Raw genomic sequence first — 18,571 nt, forward strand, 5'->3', positions numbered from 1 at the left:
AGGACACCCAGAAGGACATATGGGGGGCACAGGAGGACATATGGGGGGCACAGGAGGACATATGGGGGGCACAGGAGCACATATGAGGGGGTACAGAAAGACACATGGGGGCACATGAGGACACACAGGACACATGGAGGGCACAGGAGGACATATGAGGACACACAGGAGGACATGGGGGGGCACAGAAGTACACATGGGGGCGCATGAGGACACAGCAGGACACATGAGAACACACAGGAGGACACATGGGGGGCACAGAAGTACACATGGGGGGCACAGAAGTACACCTGAGGGGCACATAGGAGGCACAGAAGGACACATGGGGGCACAGAAGGACACATAGGGCTATGGGGGGGGGCACAGGAGCACACATGAAGACACACAGAAGGACATGTACAAGACGCTCCTGGAATATGGATTTTTTCCCCCTGGTTTTTGCCCTCTAAACCTGGGTGCGTCTTAAATTCCGGAGCGTCTTATACGGCGCGAAATACGGTAATTTTTTGCTTGCTGCTGGTTTAAAGTGCATTTTATTGACAAGTTTGAAAATATTACCTAGGAGAAAAGTCAGGAGAAATATGTAATTGCATATGTGCCTAGCACTCCAAAAATGCCAAAATAAGCGGATGCGTTATATACCATCCCTGACCATGGAAGAACGGGACAAAACTTTTAGAAGACTTTATTAGACTGCCCATTTCGGCCAAAAAGACAGACTTTTCCAACTTAAAGGGGCCCTGAACAGACCTTTAAAATAAAAATCTGCACTTACCTGGGTCTTCTTCCAGCCCTCTATAGTCTGTGAGGTCCCTTGGCATCCTCTGGGTCCCTGCAGTGATCCCACTGGCGGGCCCGTTAGCCTGGTGTCTTTGGGCAAAGTTGTGCGCAACTGCACGTGCTGCCCGTCCACGCACCCGGCTCAATCACGCGGGTGCCGCTATAAGCCTCCTGTGCATAGACAGTTCAGTCTTTCAGGAAGCGCGCAGGAGGCTTATGGTGATGCGAATGGGGTCGAGCTGGGTGCGCGGACGAGCCGAGTATGTGCAGTTGCGCATGACTTTGCCCGAAGTCGCCAGGCTAAGGAGTCACCAACTATACCATGGAGAAGACCCAGAGGACACAGAGGGACCTCATGGGCTACCCCCCGTTGCCCATGAGGTCCCTCGGTGTCCGCTGGAGGAGGCCCCAGGTAAGTGCAGATTTTCATTTTAACGGTCTGCTCAGGGTACTTTAAATTTCTACACTGTACATATTACATCCTTCTAAGACAACGCAATACAGATGAATTAATCAGCCAATATTGCCAAATATGTTCTAATATTACAGGTGATTTCCTACATAGGTTTTGGAGTTAGTTGCTGATTGTTTGTTTTTGTTTTTTTAACTCCCGACAATAGCATCTGTGTATATCAAAGTATACTGAGCACCTGGGTGCTCCTAAATGCGTAGCTCTTCTTAAACTTTTTTTTTTTAGAATAGTTTGTTAATTGTGTGGGCTTTTCTGGGGCAGTGTGAAATTCCCATGGAAACTTCCTGTATCCCTGGAAGCCACAGTGCAGGCCCGGGACGCATGATGCATGCCAGGAGATATAGTTAATTAATGTGGTTAAATCTCCTGGCCAGAAGACGTAATGGGATTCACATCTCCCGACATGTACCATGCCTCCCCAGCATACATTGTGGCTACCAGGCACATAAGATATCACTATGTCTGCGGTTCTGCAGAATGAGGAGATGGAAACCTTCATATAGATGGGGGCTACGAAGCAGCTTCACAATGAAATGTCTGCTGCACCCCCAAAAGCACACACAATTAATGAACCTCCCTTGGAGGGGGGAGGCATTTATGACATTTTTTAAAAATTAGTGCATGGTTTCCTTTAAAGCGGAATATAACCCTGCATTTCAACTTTGCTCTAAAATATTATTTACAGCATATATGCAAAAAGCATTTTTTTTTTACTAGACCAGCATTGGAAGGGTTAAACACAGATGTTTAAAGTTCCGTGGAGAGATATGCAGAAGTTCAGATTGTTACATTCTATTTAGTTATATGTATCTATTGAGAAATGTTACACACTCTTTGACTGTCCTCCAACTCCTTCTCAGTCAGAGAGATGAGTCACATTCAACACTTAGATACATTTCTATAAACAAAATGTATCTATGTCAGCTTCGGATGCGTCTGCAGAAATCTCCAGGAACTTTAAAGCCCTGTGTAACCCTTCCAATGCTGGTCTAGTAAAAAAAAAAAAAATGCTGGTTGCATATAATATACTGTAAATAATGTTTTAGAGCAAAGTTGAAATGCAGGGTTATATTCCGCTTTAAGCTACAGAACTGGATTTGATTTCAAGTAACCAGAACTATTTGAACACTGGCACTAAGGTCAGAAAGACACAAGTGTTTATTTTTAATTTATATGCCAATTAGTCGACAGGTCTTCCTCCTATGTTGGGTGCTACTGTAGAACACAAACAAATATTGAATTGTCCCTCAGAGATGTTAACTAAGGCAAACTCTGAGTCAGCCAGTCACAGGCCAAAGCAATGGGTTCACCATATATTGTTTAAAAATATCAGAACTGCAGCTGCACTGCTGATCAGATGTGTGGGTCATTTTCCTGAGAACACGAGTGATAGCAGATTTCTGTGTGGGGGCAAGTAGTTTGCTTTAAAAAGTAACATAGCAACTTTTTTTATTCATTTCAGGTTAGCTACTCACTTCATTAGTGGGAATACTGCAGATGGTCCAGTGGCTTTCCAGATCCTCCTACAGTCCACCGTGCTAATGCAGGGAACCTTAGACAATACATTTATACATCGGTTTCTTCTGTCCATGATTTAGGCCATACACAAGAATGGTCTTGTACAGAGCAGAGTAGAACGAAGCGCTCATGAACAGCGAAAAAGCAGTACCATGTGTGGACTTAACTTGTGCATTCCCAGTCCATATGCACTCATTCACAGCCTGGGAGAGTGGCCTAAAGATGAAAATGGGCCTTGCTCCGGAATGCTGGGCACTATGAGAATCTGGGAACCCAATGGATCATCCAGAAGCTTCCAATTACTAATGTTATCTAACTTTTTCTCCTCCCCACACTTCAAGGTTTGTTTGTTTTTTTTACATTTTTGTTAGTATTGCCTTTGTAGTTTGAACTGCCGATAATGCCCCTTTTCATATGAATGGTTGCAGTCTACAACATTGGAAAATCTGTAGGAGCAGGCTGAGAGTATGACCATAACGCTCTACACTAACAGTATACATACTGTTTTCAAATTCAATGAAATTATAATATTTATTGATCACACGGCCAGTCCATAAGCCCTTCTACTGCTTCCACACCATGGTGAAATGCCAAGAGATCAGAATATGTTGTGTTTCAGAAGCCTCCCTGTAGTGGAGATCTGAAATCTGCAATGGTGTTTTGCTTAGGGACTTGGCTGTGTGACAAGTTGTTTTGGTGCAACCTACATATTGTGTCAGGGGAAAGCAAATGTCTTAAATTAAAAATATGGAATAGTCCCCTATTCCAGGTATGAATGGCACCTTGCTGTCTTATCTGTCCTTACAGAATACATCAATAACGCAATATACATCGATGAAATACATTTAAAGCATCTGTATGATAGAAAATAGATCTACCTGCACACATTACAAGCATGTTCCTAATATAAATCTTTTCCAAAACACAGCATAAGTATACGCAGGGCCGGATTTCTGGCAAGGCCACATAGGCCATGGCCTAGGGCACCAGAAGTTTAGGGGCGGCTCAGTGAGGGGCAGGAAAGCTGTTCTATGCAGTCATCCCTATCTACAAGAACAGCTTTAACCTTTGAACTCTCTGTCCTGTACTTGTTCCGTCCCTGCAAGACCTGTAAGCTCTATCCTGCAGGTATACATCAGTCTAACTCTCATGGTAACGCAATGGGTCCATCATTAATGAGATGCCAAGCATAACATAACATTTCAAAACATAACTTATAATCTATACACGTATTACTAAAATAGCTATTGTCTGTGACACCAATGATGGAAAGTAAGGCGAATTCTCATTGGGGCACAAAGAAATAACAACCATACAGATGGTATAGTTGGCCTTGGGCGGTAAAAAGTACAAATCCGGCCCTGAGTATACGTATTTACAGAATCACTTATTAACTCGTCCTGAAGGGAAAGTTGGAGAGTTTCAGAATGCAGAGAGAGAGTTACCTCTGCTCGTTTCAGCATCTCCCATTTGTGCAGGATTTTCATGGCAAAGATCTTTCCACTGCCTTTCATTTTCACTACAGCCACCTAGTAAAAAAAATTGGAGGGAAACACAGTTGTAAATATCAAGGTCATGTCAGAATGGTAACCACCATGAACAACATTATGCAGAACACAGAATAGTGTCCTTGTTAGAGATGTTAGTATTGCATTTAAAATCATAATTTGCATCTAAACCATATCTCCTTGGAATCCCCACCATTTGTCGAATGTAGGTTCTAATGGAAAGAAAGGCCAATACCTAGATCCATGTTGGTTACAGTGCTCATTGTCTGATTTTAAAGAGAACCTGAGGTGGTTTCTAAGAATATCAGCACACAGAGGCTGGGCCTGCTTATATTGCCCAGCCTCTGTTGTTATCTAAATCCCCCCTAAGTTCCCCCTGAGCTCTGCTATGCTCCCATAAACCACAGCCGCGTCCCTTCCCTCCAATCAGCGGGGAGGGAAGGGACACGGGCGGGGACCGGAGCAATGCAGGAGGCGGGGGATCGGCAATATAAGCAGACCCAGCCTCTGTGTGCTGATATTCTTAGAAACCACCTCAGGTTCTCTTTAAAGCTTATGTTGACTTACATTCCCGGGTTTAACCCCCCCTGTTCTAACACCGTCCAAATCACTCACTGAGCGCTGCTATAGCCGTAATTTCTATTATGGCCTACAGTGGCGCCGGCTGCGCCCAAATCTCCTGTGCTGATTTTAGAGCACTCCGGTTTCTCCCAGGAGATCGTTTTTCATATTCAGTCTAAAATAACTTTTCAGCATTTAAAAAAAAAGTACCAAAAAGTATGTGAAAAAGTACTGTCAAAACTATTTTCTTGCTTGCAGCTAAAATGCTTTTTATTTGAAGGGTGTTATATCACCTAGGAGAAAATGGGAGAAAATGAATAAGGGCCCTAGGCCCATATGCAATCATTTTTTTCACCCGAGTTATCTCCTAGGATATAATTTTAATCTTCTCTGTAAACTAAATTTTCTGCATTTTACAATTGAAAAAAGTACCCAAAATTTGGTGAAAAAGTAATATTGAATTTATTTTGAGTATTTTTGCTTGAGTATTTTTTACGTGAAAAAAATAATTTCATATGGGCCCTAGTATCTTATCTGGCAAGCATTTTTTTGGGTGATATTTTGCATCATACTTCATATACTTTCTCCTTGATTGTGCCCTCTACCCAGAGTAATGTGAACATGTATTATTCGAACTACCACTCCAGTGTATGATCTGGCATTGTATATTGTATACCTTATTGCTTATTACCTGTATTCTGCTGTTGTATCTTATTGCTTATTACCTGTATTGGCTGGATAGTGTAATGGTTAAAGGACACCCGAAGCTAAAATAAACTAATAATAATAAATAAACTATTGCATCTATCTTCCTCCTCCTAAAAATCACTAAGTTATTCCACAGTTGTATATTATGTTTAAATCTACTTTTTAAGTTTTAACTGTTTTATTGTTTTTGCTCAATGACACATTCAATAATGTATGCCAGAGCTACAATCTATTAACGATTGTCCCTTTTTATCACTTTCCTGCTCTCAGAAGCCATTTTCTACTAGGAAAGTGTTTTATAGTTGGAATTTCTTATCAGTGAGGGTCACACTGTAGTCACTTCCTTTCTGAGTCAGGACTGAGTCGCCCACTTACATACCTGATATTTAACTCTTTCAGGCAGAAAGAAAAAAAAAAGGAACACAGCATAGTTATTAAGTGTGCGTTGCACTGTACATACCCATGTCTATCTCATGTCCCATGTCACTTCGGGTATCCTTTAAGGGCACTGCCTCTGACACAGGAGACCAGGATTCAAATCTCGGCTCTTCCTGTTCAGTAAGCCAGCACCTATTCAGTAGGAGACTTTGGTCAAGCCTCCCTAACACTGCTACTGCCTATAGAGCGAGTCCTAGTGGCTGCAGCTCTGGCACTTTGAGTCCGCCAGGAGAAAAGCGTGATATAAATGTTCTGTGTCTTGTGTTGTTGGTAACCATTGTTACTGTCTGCAATCTTATGTACAGCGCTGCATAATATGTTAGATAAATGCAATGAATAAATAGTTTTTAAAAAAAAAGTTAGTGTGTGTTTGCACCTTCAGTGCCGGCATCTATTTTTTTCCGCATTGTGAAATTTTAGCATGCCACAGATGCTTTTTAAATTTACTGACTTTTCAGGATATTTATTGCAGAACACTTATAACACTGCTATGCTAAAAGCCAGTCTGTAATAATAGTGATGATATGCGATGAATCGATGATAATAGTAGTGATTATAGTGATGATATGCAATAATATAAATGTTAACGAACTGAAGAGCGCTAACAGGTCATCTGTCGCAAACAGCATCCCTCATCCAAAAACACAAACACACCTCCACCAAATAAACAGCTGACAAAGAAAACAAAAAACAAAACAAAAACAATAGTAATAACCTTACCTCCCCAAATGCACCTCTTCCAATCACTTTTAAAATCTCAAAATCTTCTCTTCTAAGCCTCATCTGCTTAACTTTTGAGGCAAATGGTTCAGCTAGAGAGAACAAAAGTCAATTACTGCACTGTATATATCCTTTTCAACACACAGTAGTAGTTTATTAGAAGTCCTAATATTATTCACTTTACAGCTTTTACTGCTATAGCACATTTCTAGTCCTCGTAACCCTATCCCGATATGCTGGAAAATTTGTATAATCATAGGAAACAAAAATGGAATCTAATAATGCAGCGCACACCCTCCACACTAAAACGCATGTTATATTAATAGTATGAGGAACTTCTATGAAATGTACACATTTTCACACATCGTTGTACTGTAGAAGTGCTTTAAGATAACATGGTTGTTACAACAGATGTCAAAATGCCTATATAAAATGTTCTAAAATTTTCATTTTAACAAAACACAGTATACACTCCTGTATAAGCCCAATTTTTCCAGCACAAAAATTAGCTGGAGCAGAACGGATCGTAAAGTGGGTTTTCTTACTGGTGGAGGAGTGTAAGGATCATGCACTAGTGATCCTGCTCTTGTCAGCTGGCTCCCTGCTGTGTCCGTGCCCTGCATCCCCTGCAACGTGGTGTGCAGAGTGCACTGCTCAAGGCTTCCTGTGTCCCCTGGCTTGTGGAGCAGAGCATGCAAGCAACATGTCAGCGGTGCAATGATCGGGGATTCTACCTATGTGGCAATCACCGTGTCTCATATCTATGATACCATCTAGTGGCATCTTGAGACACAGCTGTATCATCCTTGGAGCACATCTGGCTATGGGGAGGAGAGTTGACTTGTACTGGGGGCACATCTGGCTACTGTGGAGGGGGCTTATACATGAGTCAAACACATTTTCCTGGGTTTTGCAGGGAAAAGTAGGTAACTTCGCTTATACGCAAGTATATACGGTATATGCTCCTAACCCACTTATTGAATTTACTATAGTATATCTATGCCCCACAGGAGGATTGTTCCTATTCCAGAGGTATAACATCTACAGTACGTACCTCGCCGCGTCGATGTCTTGTGTATGCAGTAAACAGTACACACTAGGAATAAAAAGGGAATGTAGTGGCCAAATAGTAAAATTACACCTACATAATCCCACTACATAAAAATGGATAAAATACCAATTTACCCCTCAACTCCCCTCCCATGTATTTACCAAAATAAAACACTATTCTAAAAAACAAAAAAAGTGATATTTAAAAAGAAAAATACATAAACCAGTTACCTCAGGGCATGTAATTAGTCACGGACACAAACAAAATTAAAAAAATACACCTTTATTTCCAAATAAATTATTATCACCATACATTGTACTAGGTGCAGATTTTAAATGTACGGTAATCACAGAGTCAAATGGGCAAATAAAATGTGTGGGTTTTATGCACAGTAGTAGGTTTTATTTTAACTATGAAATAATGATTTTTATTTCTGAGAATTTGTTCTATTTTTTTCTAATTATTCCAATTAAAAGGCATTTAGAATAAAAATAATTCTAAGCAATTCTAAGCAAATACGTACCACCCAAAGAAAGCCAAACAAAAAAACAAGATAAAAATCATTTCATTGTGATAAGTAGTGATAAAGTTATTGGTGAATGAAAGGGAGGAGAGCTAAAATGTGATAATTGCTCTGGTTCATAAGGTGCAAAACCCCTTAGAGTGCAGAACTGGTTAACCACTTCCCAACTGAGCGGTTTTACCCCTTGACCACCAGAGCAATTTTCACCTTTCAGCGCTCCTTCCATTGATTCGTCTATATTTTTATCATTACTTATCGCAATGAAATGAACTATATCTTGTTTTTTTCGCCACCAATTAGGCTTTCTTTAGGTGGGACATTATGCCAAGAATTGTTTTATTCTAAATGTGTTTTAATGGGAAAATAAAACATTTTCCCACATTTTTTCCTATTTTTCAGTTTTCGGCCTTTATAGTTTTTAAATAATGCATGCTACTGTAATTAAAAACCATTAAATGTATTTGCCTATTTGTCCCGGTTATAAAACCGTTTAATTGATGTCCCTATCACAATGCTTGGCGCCAATATTTTAATTGGAAATAAAGGTGCATTTTTTTCAGTTTTGCGTCCATCCCTAATTACAAGCCCATAGTTTATAAAGTAACAGTGTTATACCCTCTTCACATAAATATTTAAAAAGTTCAGTCCCTAAGGTAACTATTTATGTATTTTTTTTAATTGTAAATTTTTTTATTTTTTTTTTAATTACAAAAAAAAAAAAATTGGGGAGTGTGGGAGGTAAGGAGTTAATTTTTTGTGTAACACTAATTTATTTCTATGTAAAAAATGCTTTAGGGTGCAATTTACTATTTGGCCACAAGATGGCAACAGTAACTTTTTGTTTAATACAACCTGCAAGCGTCCTTCCGGACCCTTGCAGGAAGTACTAGGAGGCTGAGAGTTTTTTTTTTTCACAATGATCGCGCTGCTCAGCGGAGCAGCAGCGTATCATTGCGGGGCTTAGATCAACGAACTGGAATGGATTTTCCCGTTCATTGATCTCCGGGCGAGCAGCGTGTTTACCGGCGGGAGTGCGCGCTAGAGCGAGCGGGAGCGCGGGCAGCGGCGGGAGCGCGGAAAGTACGGATTTCTCCGTCCCTGGGGGTTACAGGATGGAATAAGGGACGGAGAAATTCGTACACGTGGGGGTAAAGTGGTTAAAGAGACACTCAGGACTCCCAACTTCAGTTATCAGAACATATATCTAACCTACGATTACATTCCCTTCTAAAGCTTAAAAAAAAAATTAACAGCTTGCACATTGTAATGATCGCTGCTGCAGCAGGCATTGCTGGAAGTAGTAGTGCTGCAGCTCAGGTAGTTCTGATCTCTTTTCATGCAAGCTGCATAGCTTTGTCGGCCTTTCCCTGCTGTCAGCTTGTGACTGATTATCATTCACCTGTGTGGGAATCTGCATGTCTGCTCCCATTGGATGACCTCAGTATAAAGATCTGCTTCCTGCAGGGTTTCCTTGGGTTTTCATAGCTTCAGTGTAAGCCAGTCTTGCTGTCGCTTCAGCCCCGATCGTGTTTCTTGTTCTAAAGATACTTTGCTGGTTTTGCATCATATATTGGTTCATTGCCCATATATATGCATACCAGCACGTTTATTATTTTCCTTGTATTTGTGTTACGTTGATACATCAGTGTCGCTGATGTATACGTACATGAACTGTTTATATCCTGTGTGCAGTTAGTCAGCTTTCCAGCACGTTTTGGTAGGTTGCGCGTACCGTGACCACCCGTGCTGAGGTAGTTACCCTGCTCCTGGTTCTGTTTGTGGATTGCGTTCATCTCTGCGAGGAGATAACGAATCCTTCTGAATCCTGTCCTGTTACCGTTTGTGGATTGCGTTCATCTCTGCGAAGAGATAACGAATCCTTCTGAATCCTGTTCTGTTACTGTTTGTGGATTGCGTTCATCTCTGCGAAGAGATAACGAATCCTTCTGAATCCTGTTCTGTTACCGTTTGTGGATTGCGTTCATCTCTGCGAAGAGATAGCGAATCCTTCTGAGTCCTGTTACCTGTATTACTCCAGTCCTAGTCAGCGTTCCTGCTTATGTCATATATCGGTTCATTGCCGATATATATACATATGTTAGTCAGACGTTACAAATAGTTTCATTGATAGCTGTAATTGTAATACGCTAGGAAAACATACTTATTGTATATTTATCTGTGTTACGTTCATCTATCTTGATCCTGCTATTTCCTGACTATCCTGTCCTGTCTTTGTGAGGCACGCCATCGCTGCAATCGCATTGGCTGCCTCATTCCAGTCTGTCTTGTTTTGGACGCTTGCTGTCGCTAAGTAGCCGCTAGCTAGCAAGCGTTCATTCTGTCTACCTGTCCTGATCTCCTCAGTTCTGGTTTATGCGCTCAGCGCTACTTTGCGCTGAGACGTTATAACGAAAGCATTGTTTGTGGCTGTCAGATCTGCACCGGCTCTGTGCGCCACAATCTCCTATTGGAGTCAGTCCTCCCCTCCACTATACTAGGGATAGCCTGTTCCCTGTGCTGGTGTGTGTACCTCCTCCACGCCAGCTCATGCGTTGCATGCTGACTGTGGAGAATACACCACCAAGCCTCACACACATACTATAAAACATACTAAAACATCCTAATGATTTTATCATTGCAATACCTCTGTACTACTAGCAGTTAAGGTGGATCCGAGGTGAACTTTTACACATTGCATAATTGTGTTCCTTTCCTATTGTTTATAGGGCATTCCTCAAGCCAAATACTTTTTTGTTTTTGTTTTAATACTCTAATTCCCTATAAACTAAAAAAGCCAGGCCCACAAGTTTTCAGAGAGCCAAGGCAGTAGCAAGGGCTCATGGGAGCTCAGTCTGGGCAGGAGGAGGGGGAGGTGTTACTAGCCATTGATTGCAGAGGCAGAGGGGAGGAGGGAGGAGGAGAGGGGATTAGGCTGATGGCTCAAGATACAGATGAGCCTGCCTCTGTGTAATGTTTACAAACAACATGGCCGCTGTCATTGTATCATAGGAATAAATAATCATATTGTATTAAAACTGTTTGCAGCTAGATTTGCTGTGTAAACCATCTAAACTTTACATAAGATATATAGACAAGTTACTTGTTAGTTATAGTTTTTCATCAAGGATCCGCTTTAAGCTAATTGAAGCGCTCAGTACTGCCATCTGCACCAGCTATAGGTTAGTCATAATACTTTGCTTCTCATGATCCCCAGCAAGGAAGGTTATCTGTTGACAACACTGAATGCAGATTTGCAACTCTGTCTTGGGTACTGTGGGACCTGGTCCCAGCTCTAGATGCAGCTTGGATGGTCTGAAAGGCGGGCAGTGAATAGTTTAACCACTTGAGGACCACAGTGCTAAACCTCCCTAAAGACCAGGCTATGTCTTTCAAAATAGGCCATTGCAGCTTTAAGGCCAAGCTGCAGGGCCACACAACAGCACGCTAGTGATTCCTCCCCCCCCCCTTTTATCCCCACCAACAGAGCTCTCTGTTGGTGGGGTTTGATTCCATACCCCCCCCCCCCCCCCCCCGGTTTATTTTTTTTAATCAATATTTATCTTATTTTTAAATAAATATAACTATTTCTGTATTTTTTCCCGCCCTCCCCGCAGTCAGCCAATCATGGCGATCGGCTGTCATAGGCTTCAGCCTATGAGAGCTGATCGCTCGCTTGTGCCCCAGGGGGGCAGCCGTGTCACACGGCTGTCCCCAGTACAGCTGTCCCCAGATTGTAGCGCTGTACTTAGTAAAAAAAAATGGCGATCGCCGCTCGGAGACTGAAGGCGGGGTGAAGCTCTGCCTCCCAAGCAGGAGATCTCCTGCAGTAGCCGGCCCCAGGACTTGGTCTTGAGGTAGTTATACTCCTCCCCTTCCCACTCTCACCCACATGAAGTTGACAAAAAGGAGCCTTGAATGGGCACCAGCTAGTCTTTCACTGTGAACACATAGCAGATCCCTTGACCCTAGCCACCACCTCTGCACTGCTGTGCAGTGATTTCTTTGTGCCCAGCACTGAAATGACAACTCAAAAAAGAGTTTCATGTTCTGGTCTGATTCCTCAGTTTGTAGTAAAGCATTTATCCTTATTTACACACTTAGGTGTGTTAATTAACAAAAAATCAAAACTGTAAAAGGAGAAGTTAGAAATCATTTCTTACGGTATATAAAACAGAGTGATGAGGGGCCAATATGGGTTTGGAAGAGCCAATTGTATATTACATACCAAGTAGGTAGGAACCATAGTTGCAGTGCTTGCTACAAAAAGTCCAGTGCAAGGAAGTGGGCTGGGTCAGGTGATCTGCCTCGTGTTGGGAAAGGCACTTGCAATCTCAATTGACAATAACGAGCTGCCTGCCAGAAGCCACACAGGTACTTTCAATATATTTATTGCAAAAAGTACAGATGTGAAATGTACAAACTTTGTGCATTGCTAATTAATGCACATTTACAATCACGTGTATTTAAAATTGGAGGCAGAACTAGGGCTTTAAGTTCAGGGAAAAATGTAAAGAAAAATATCCATTTGCATCTGAATTCCTATAACCACATTCAGGTCAACATTTTAATTGTCAACGCCACCTGGTCTGGAAAGGGACACCAGTGATTTTATATGACTGGAGCAATGGCACCTTCTGTAGACTTTTTAATATCTCTAGTTTCTCAACTTGTGTATTAATCCTCTGCCATTTACACTTCAGAATCATTAGCGAAGAACAAGTTAATGTCCCGTGCTGTGCAACTTAAAGAGCAGCAAAGCAGCCAGGCATTTTTAAAGAAATAAAGATGGCAGACAATCTCATTCGTCTTACTACTTGTTGGTTCCCAACATGCTGTATAAAATAAGTGCACAATATGGATACTACAAAAGACATATTGTACATATGCGTGCAAAAGAAAAGTGAATTTATCAAAACAGGAGGTATCCTTCAGCCTTTAGGGTCCTTTTACACTTAATCAGTTGCTCTCAGTTAAAATGGAAAGAAAACAGATTTTCAAAATAATTCCCATGTTTTCCTATGGCACCTTTCACACTTAACGCGTTTTAACTGAAATCTTCTTCCCAATGCACTGCTATGAAAAAAAACGCGTACCAACGCACACAAACGCATACCAACTGACTAAGTGTAAAAGGGGCCTTACACCACAACTTGTGTTTACCAGTTCTGCAAAAGGTATTGCACCAGTTGTCACACCAGGAGGCACCTTGCTAGTAAATCCAACTCCTTCTGCTTTACCCTTAATTTCCTTGTTATTTCAGCGTTCTCTAGGCTAGGTTCACAGTGGTGGATTACAATTCATGTGACCTGTGAAGGACACTGGACATACACTTTAATTCAAAACCTGTACGCAGAGAGTTAAGAGATCCAATCTGTTACAATGCAGAAATGTGAGCATGCTCAGATTTTTATGGGCAGTGAGTGGACATGTAGAAATATTCAGCAGTGCAACTGATCACTGATATATAGAGCACGATAGATATAGTGTATGTGTAGAGATAGATATACATACATACATCTGGGGACTTCCTCCAGCCCCCTTCTCGATGATTGGTCCTTTGACGTCCTACTGGGCCGCCTGGGTCCTCCGCTAAGCGGTCCAACCCAAACATTTGCATTCAAGTCCAAATTAATAGCATCTCAATGACCTTCTTTAGTCAAGGGATTCAGCGTATTGGCTGATGCTTGTTTACTACAGTAGTAAAGCAAGACACTAAACCCTTTTGGGACTGGACGGTTTTGGCCCATTTAGGATCATAGCCATCCTTTCCTTTTAGTGAACAGTGATTACTGTGATTGGCTCACAGTAATCACGGGGTCAGCAGCCAATGACCAAGAAATGGAGCTCTGATGTCACTGACAGCAGAGCTATCGGACTTCAGCATTGCTGGATCTGTGAGAATGACGGGAAGTTGAAATCTACACCCTGGCAGCAGATATAAATGGGGCGCAGATTTCAACTAGCATCGCCTGGAACTGTTTAAGATATAACAGAATGTAGTTCCTCGCTATTACGAAGCAGTGCAATTACGACAGACATCAAGTCTGATGTTGCATATCAGCACCTGTCATTTGTGTTGACACAGCAAGTGACTTTAGGCAGCATAGACTGGGTAGTATATATGGAGGCACAGGAAGAACATGCCTCGTCGTGCAATACGATCTGTATTAAGTAGCACACTATTTATTCTGCACAGCAACAGTATCCAGCTAACATGTAGGAGAGAAGTAAATTATTTGCAGTACTGCAATACCTTGCAGCACTTTTTTGTAACATCGCTCACTTTGCAACAATTTTGCTTAAAACTGTACAATAATACACTTCTAAAATACCTACAATAATAAAACAAAAATTACAGCAGATGTCAAAGTATGAGACTAGCGAGTTTTGGCCATAATGGGCACATAAAAAAAAAAAAAAGCATATACAGTGGGATGTGAAAATTTGGGGAACCTGGTTAATGACCATGATTTTCCTGTATAAATTGTTGGTCGTTAGTGTCATGAATGATACAGAAGTTGAGACGATTAGAGATTCTTTATCGTTCCGCAAAACAGAGCAGAATGTCACTTTGCGTTTAAACGTACAACAGAGGTCTTTTGCTTCTCTTCTGAGTGAAAGCAAACCCATCACCCACACTGGAAAATAATTCCTTGCTGGTCAGTGACTTGTTAATTAGCCAAGGGGTGTGAAACCCTAGCCTGCTGGTGTAATTTGTCAAAGGTTGTTCTAGCTGGTCACACTTAGCTGCTAATTGAGCACCAACAGGTCCTTTCATCCAGGGGAAGCTAGCTCCCCAGGGGTCCACTGCCTACCTCAGACACAGAGGCACCGTTGGGGAAGAGGTTTAAATGCATATGGTTTTAGATTTCGGTCTGTTAAATGAAAACCGTGTATAGCACAGCGATGAAATTAATATAGTCTTGTTCGTTAAAATCTGCCCAATGTGCTGATACAAAAATCATAACCATAACCCCTCCGGTTATTGGTATACAACCCTTCCCATGGACAGGAAAGCCTAACCCACTCATGCAAGATGTCATATTAATTGGTATTTTCTTACAAGTATGAATCTGCTATCCACCTACATATGACATTTATAGTTTATGAGTTACAGTGTTTTACAATTTAAGCTCAAAATCCTCCTAGGAGGAGGTGGACTGTCATTGGTGGGTAATTCAGAGGGGGCAGGCGTTGACACACCCCCAAACCAGCTTCATCAAAAGCGCATTGCCAGAAGGCATTCCTCCAAATCCCATCTTCACAAGAGCCTGCTGCTGGTAACCAGTGGACCATGTGGTTAGCAGCCATCTTGGAACTGTAACATCTGCTTGGATTACAAAATATACCTAAAGGCCTATGATCCTGAAACCAAGGATTTTGCATTTCTTTTCCCAGAAGGAAATATCCCCACACAGACTGCATTTCGGCTAAGTAAACCTTTCACAATTATTCCCTTTTATTTTAAGCTTTGTGTGTATAAAATAATTAGTGTATGTAAATGTGTGTAATGCATGTTTGTTATTAAAACGTTTAAAAATAGTTTTATGGTTATGACCTGTTCCTGAACATACACAATCGTACTTACTCCTCCGAAAACGTTACCTTGTGTTCTAGAGTATCTTGTATTTATAACCCGTATGCTTGAATCAGGCACAGATAGACAGATCTGGCGCCGATCCCTGCATACAGCTAAGAGTTAACTTACAGTGTTCGCAGTGTGCTAATATATTTACATCCCTGTGCTGACTCACAGGTGGAGGCAAGTATTTGAATTGTACGTGTGTGGCGAATCCTTTGGAGTGAGGACGCTCCTCTCGGCTAGTTGGTTCATAGACTGCGAATCCACATAGGTGCCGAGTGTTCTTTTGCTAGATGCTGTAACTCCTTTTTCTATTGCCTGAGGAAGCGGGCACTGACCCGTGAAACGCGTTGCTTTGTTTTATCTGGAGTTCGTTAATAAATAGACTGAATGTACAGTCGTGTTGTGTCTGCTTGTAGGAGGTAAGTCCACCACTGCCTTCTCTAATTATCAAATTTTTGGCTTTTAAGCTCCTTTAAAACCCCTTTTATCCTTTTGGCGCCTCTGTTCTCTCCTATATAATAGCGAATCCACATATGGGCATCTATGTGCAAAGCGCCAGCAAGACCGAGTTTCTGACTGAGCGATTGACCCGATCAAGGACCGACCCGTGCGGTCTATGACATTGGTGGCAGCGGTGGGATTTGTGTATGTTTAGAACATAAACGGCAACGTTACTTGATTAACCTGCCAGATCAGATCAAAATCTGTGGTCGATAACCGGGGCATTATCATTTATATAGACTAAACGTATAGCACAGAGTTCCCTCAAATCTTTTTTTTCTATCCTATCTTATTTTGCAACAATGGCTGATGCAGCGGGATACAAGCGAATGCAATTGCCTGACCTGGAAAACTTGTGTGAAGAAAAAGAGGCATTGAAACTTATAATAAAACGAAAACGCAATTAATAGAGGACTTATTGCGACTGGCTACCCAGCCAGATCAGATGCTGGAAGAGCACCCTGATGGTCCAGACGGTGCTGCTGGGACAACAGAAAGTAAGCTGTTGAATCGAGTTGACACATTTTCAGCCCCAGGGGAAAACAGAACCGAGTTGAGTGAGCGATTGACCCGATCAAGGACCGTCCTGTGCGGTTTTTGACAGTTACGATACAAAAAAAATGTCATTTAAATATATTATATAGGAGACACAGTGATATTTGAGAAGTGAAATGAAGTTTATTGGGTTTACAGAAAGTGCGCAATAATTGTTTAAATAAAATTAGGCAGGTGCATATATTGGGCACTGTTATTTTATTGATTCGAAAACCTTTAGAGCTAATCACTGGAACTCAAATTGGCTTGGTAAGCTCAGTGACCCCTGACCTACATACACAGGTGAATCCAATTATGAGAGAGTATTTAAGGTTGGTTGGTTTCCCACCTCTTAATTTTCTCTGAAGGAGTAGCAACATGTGGGTCTCAAGACAACTCTCAAATGACCTGAAGACAAAGATTGTTCACCATCATGGTTTAGGGGAAGGATACAGAAAGCTGTCTCAAAGATTTCAGCTGCCTGGTTCCACAGTTAGGAACATATAGAGGAAATAGAAGACCACAGGCTCAGTTCAAGTTAAGGCTCAAAGTGGCAGACCAAGAAAAATCTTGGATAAACAGAAGCAACGAATGGTGAGAACAGTCAGTCAATCCACAGACCAGCACCAAAGACCTACAACATCATTTTGCTGAAGATGGAGTCACTGTGCATCGTTCAACCATTCGGCACACTTTACACAAGGAGATGCTGTATGCGAGAGTGATGCAGAGGAAGCCTTTTCTCATCCCATAGTACAAACAGAGCAATTTGAGGTTCCATCATGCTGTGGGGCTGTGTGGCCAGTGTAGGGACTGGGAATCTTGTCAAAGTTAAAAGAACGCACAGATTCCACTCAGTATCAGCAGATTCTGGAGAGACCAATGTCCAGGAATCAGTGACAAAGCTGAAGCTGCACTTGGGCTGGATCTTTCAACAAGACACTGACCTTAAACACTGCTCAAAATCCACTAAGGCATTCATGTAGAGGAACAAGTACAACGTTCTGGAATGGCTCTCTCTGTCCCCAGACCTGAATATAATTGAAAATCTGTGGTGTGAGTTAGTTAAAGTGAGCTGTCCATGCTTGGAAGCCATCAAACCTGAATGAACTAGAGAGGTTTTGTAAAGAGGAATGTCCAAAATACCTTCAACCAGAATCCAGACACTAATTGGAACCTACAGGAAGCATTTAGAGCTGTAAGTTCTGCAAAAAGATGATCTACTAAATATTGATTTCATTTCTTTTTTTTGTGGTGCCCACATTTATGCACCTGCCTAATTTTGTTTAAACAATTATTGCACACTTTCTGTAAATCCAATAAACTACTTCACTTCTCAAATATCACTGTGTGTCCTATATGAAATATTTACTGACATTTTTTATCGTAACAACCAATGATTTATATAGGAAAATCATAACAATTAACAAGGTTTCCCAAACTTTCGCATCCAACTGTGTGTGCACTTTACAAAGTGCGTTTTTTTAAAATGCTCAACTTGCTGCAGATCTCTCAAAACACATGTAAAACGCACAATGTATTTCAATGGAGATGCAGAGGACTGCGATTTTCACACACACAAAAAAAAAAACCACACACACATTTATACTGTATTTTACTCCATTCAGAAGGACAAAAGATTGAGGAGGAAAAAAAAACGCAAATGCACCCA

General features: G+C 41.5%; 1 protein-coding gene across 2 annotated transcripts in view; it reads right to left on the minus strand.

Annotated features, from left to right (window-relative positions):
- CDC42BPG (CDC42 binding protein kinase gamma) overlaps positions 1 to 18,571 on the minus strand; it is a 327,785-nt gene that overhangs the window by 182,875 nt on the left and 126,339 nt on the right. For both annotated transcript variants that reach the window (XM_068259435.1, XM_068259434.1), the window contains exons 3-4: positions 6,706 to 6,797; positions 4,216 to 4,299 (exon numbers count right to left, since the gene is read on the minus strand). In XM_068259435.1, the coding sequence (XP_068115536.1) occupies positions 4,216 to 4,299; positions 6,706 to 6,797 (176 nt within the window). The remainder of the gene's footprint in view (positions 1 to 4,215; positions 4,300 to 6,705; positions 6,798 to 18,571) is intronic.

This window comes from Hyperolius riggenbachi, chromosome 11 (genome assembly GCF_040937935.1).
Source record: "Hyperolius riggenbachi isolate aHypRig1 chromosome 11, aHypRig1.pri, whole genome shotgun sequence".
Lineage (NCBI taxonomy): Eukaryota > Metazoa > Chordata > Amphibia > Anura > Hyperoliidae > Hyperolius > Hyperolius riggenbachi.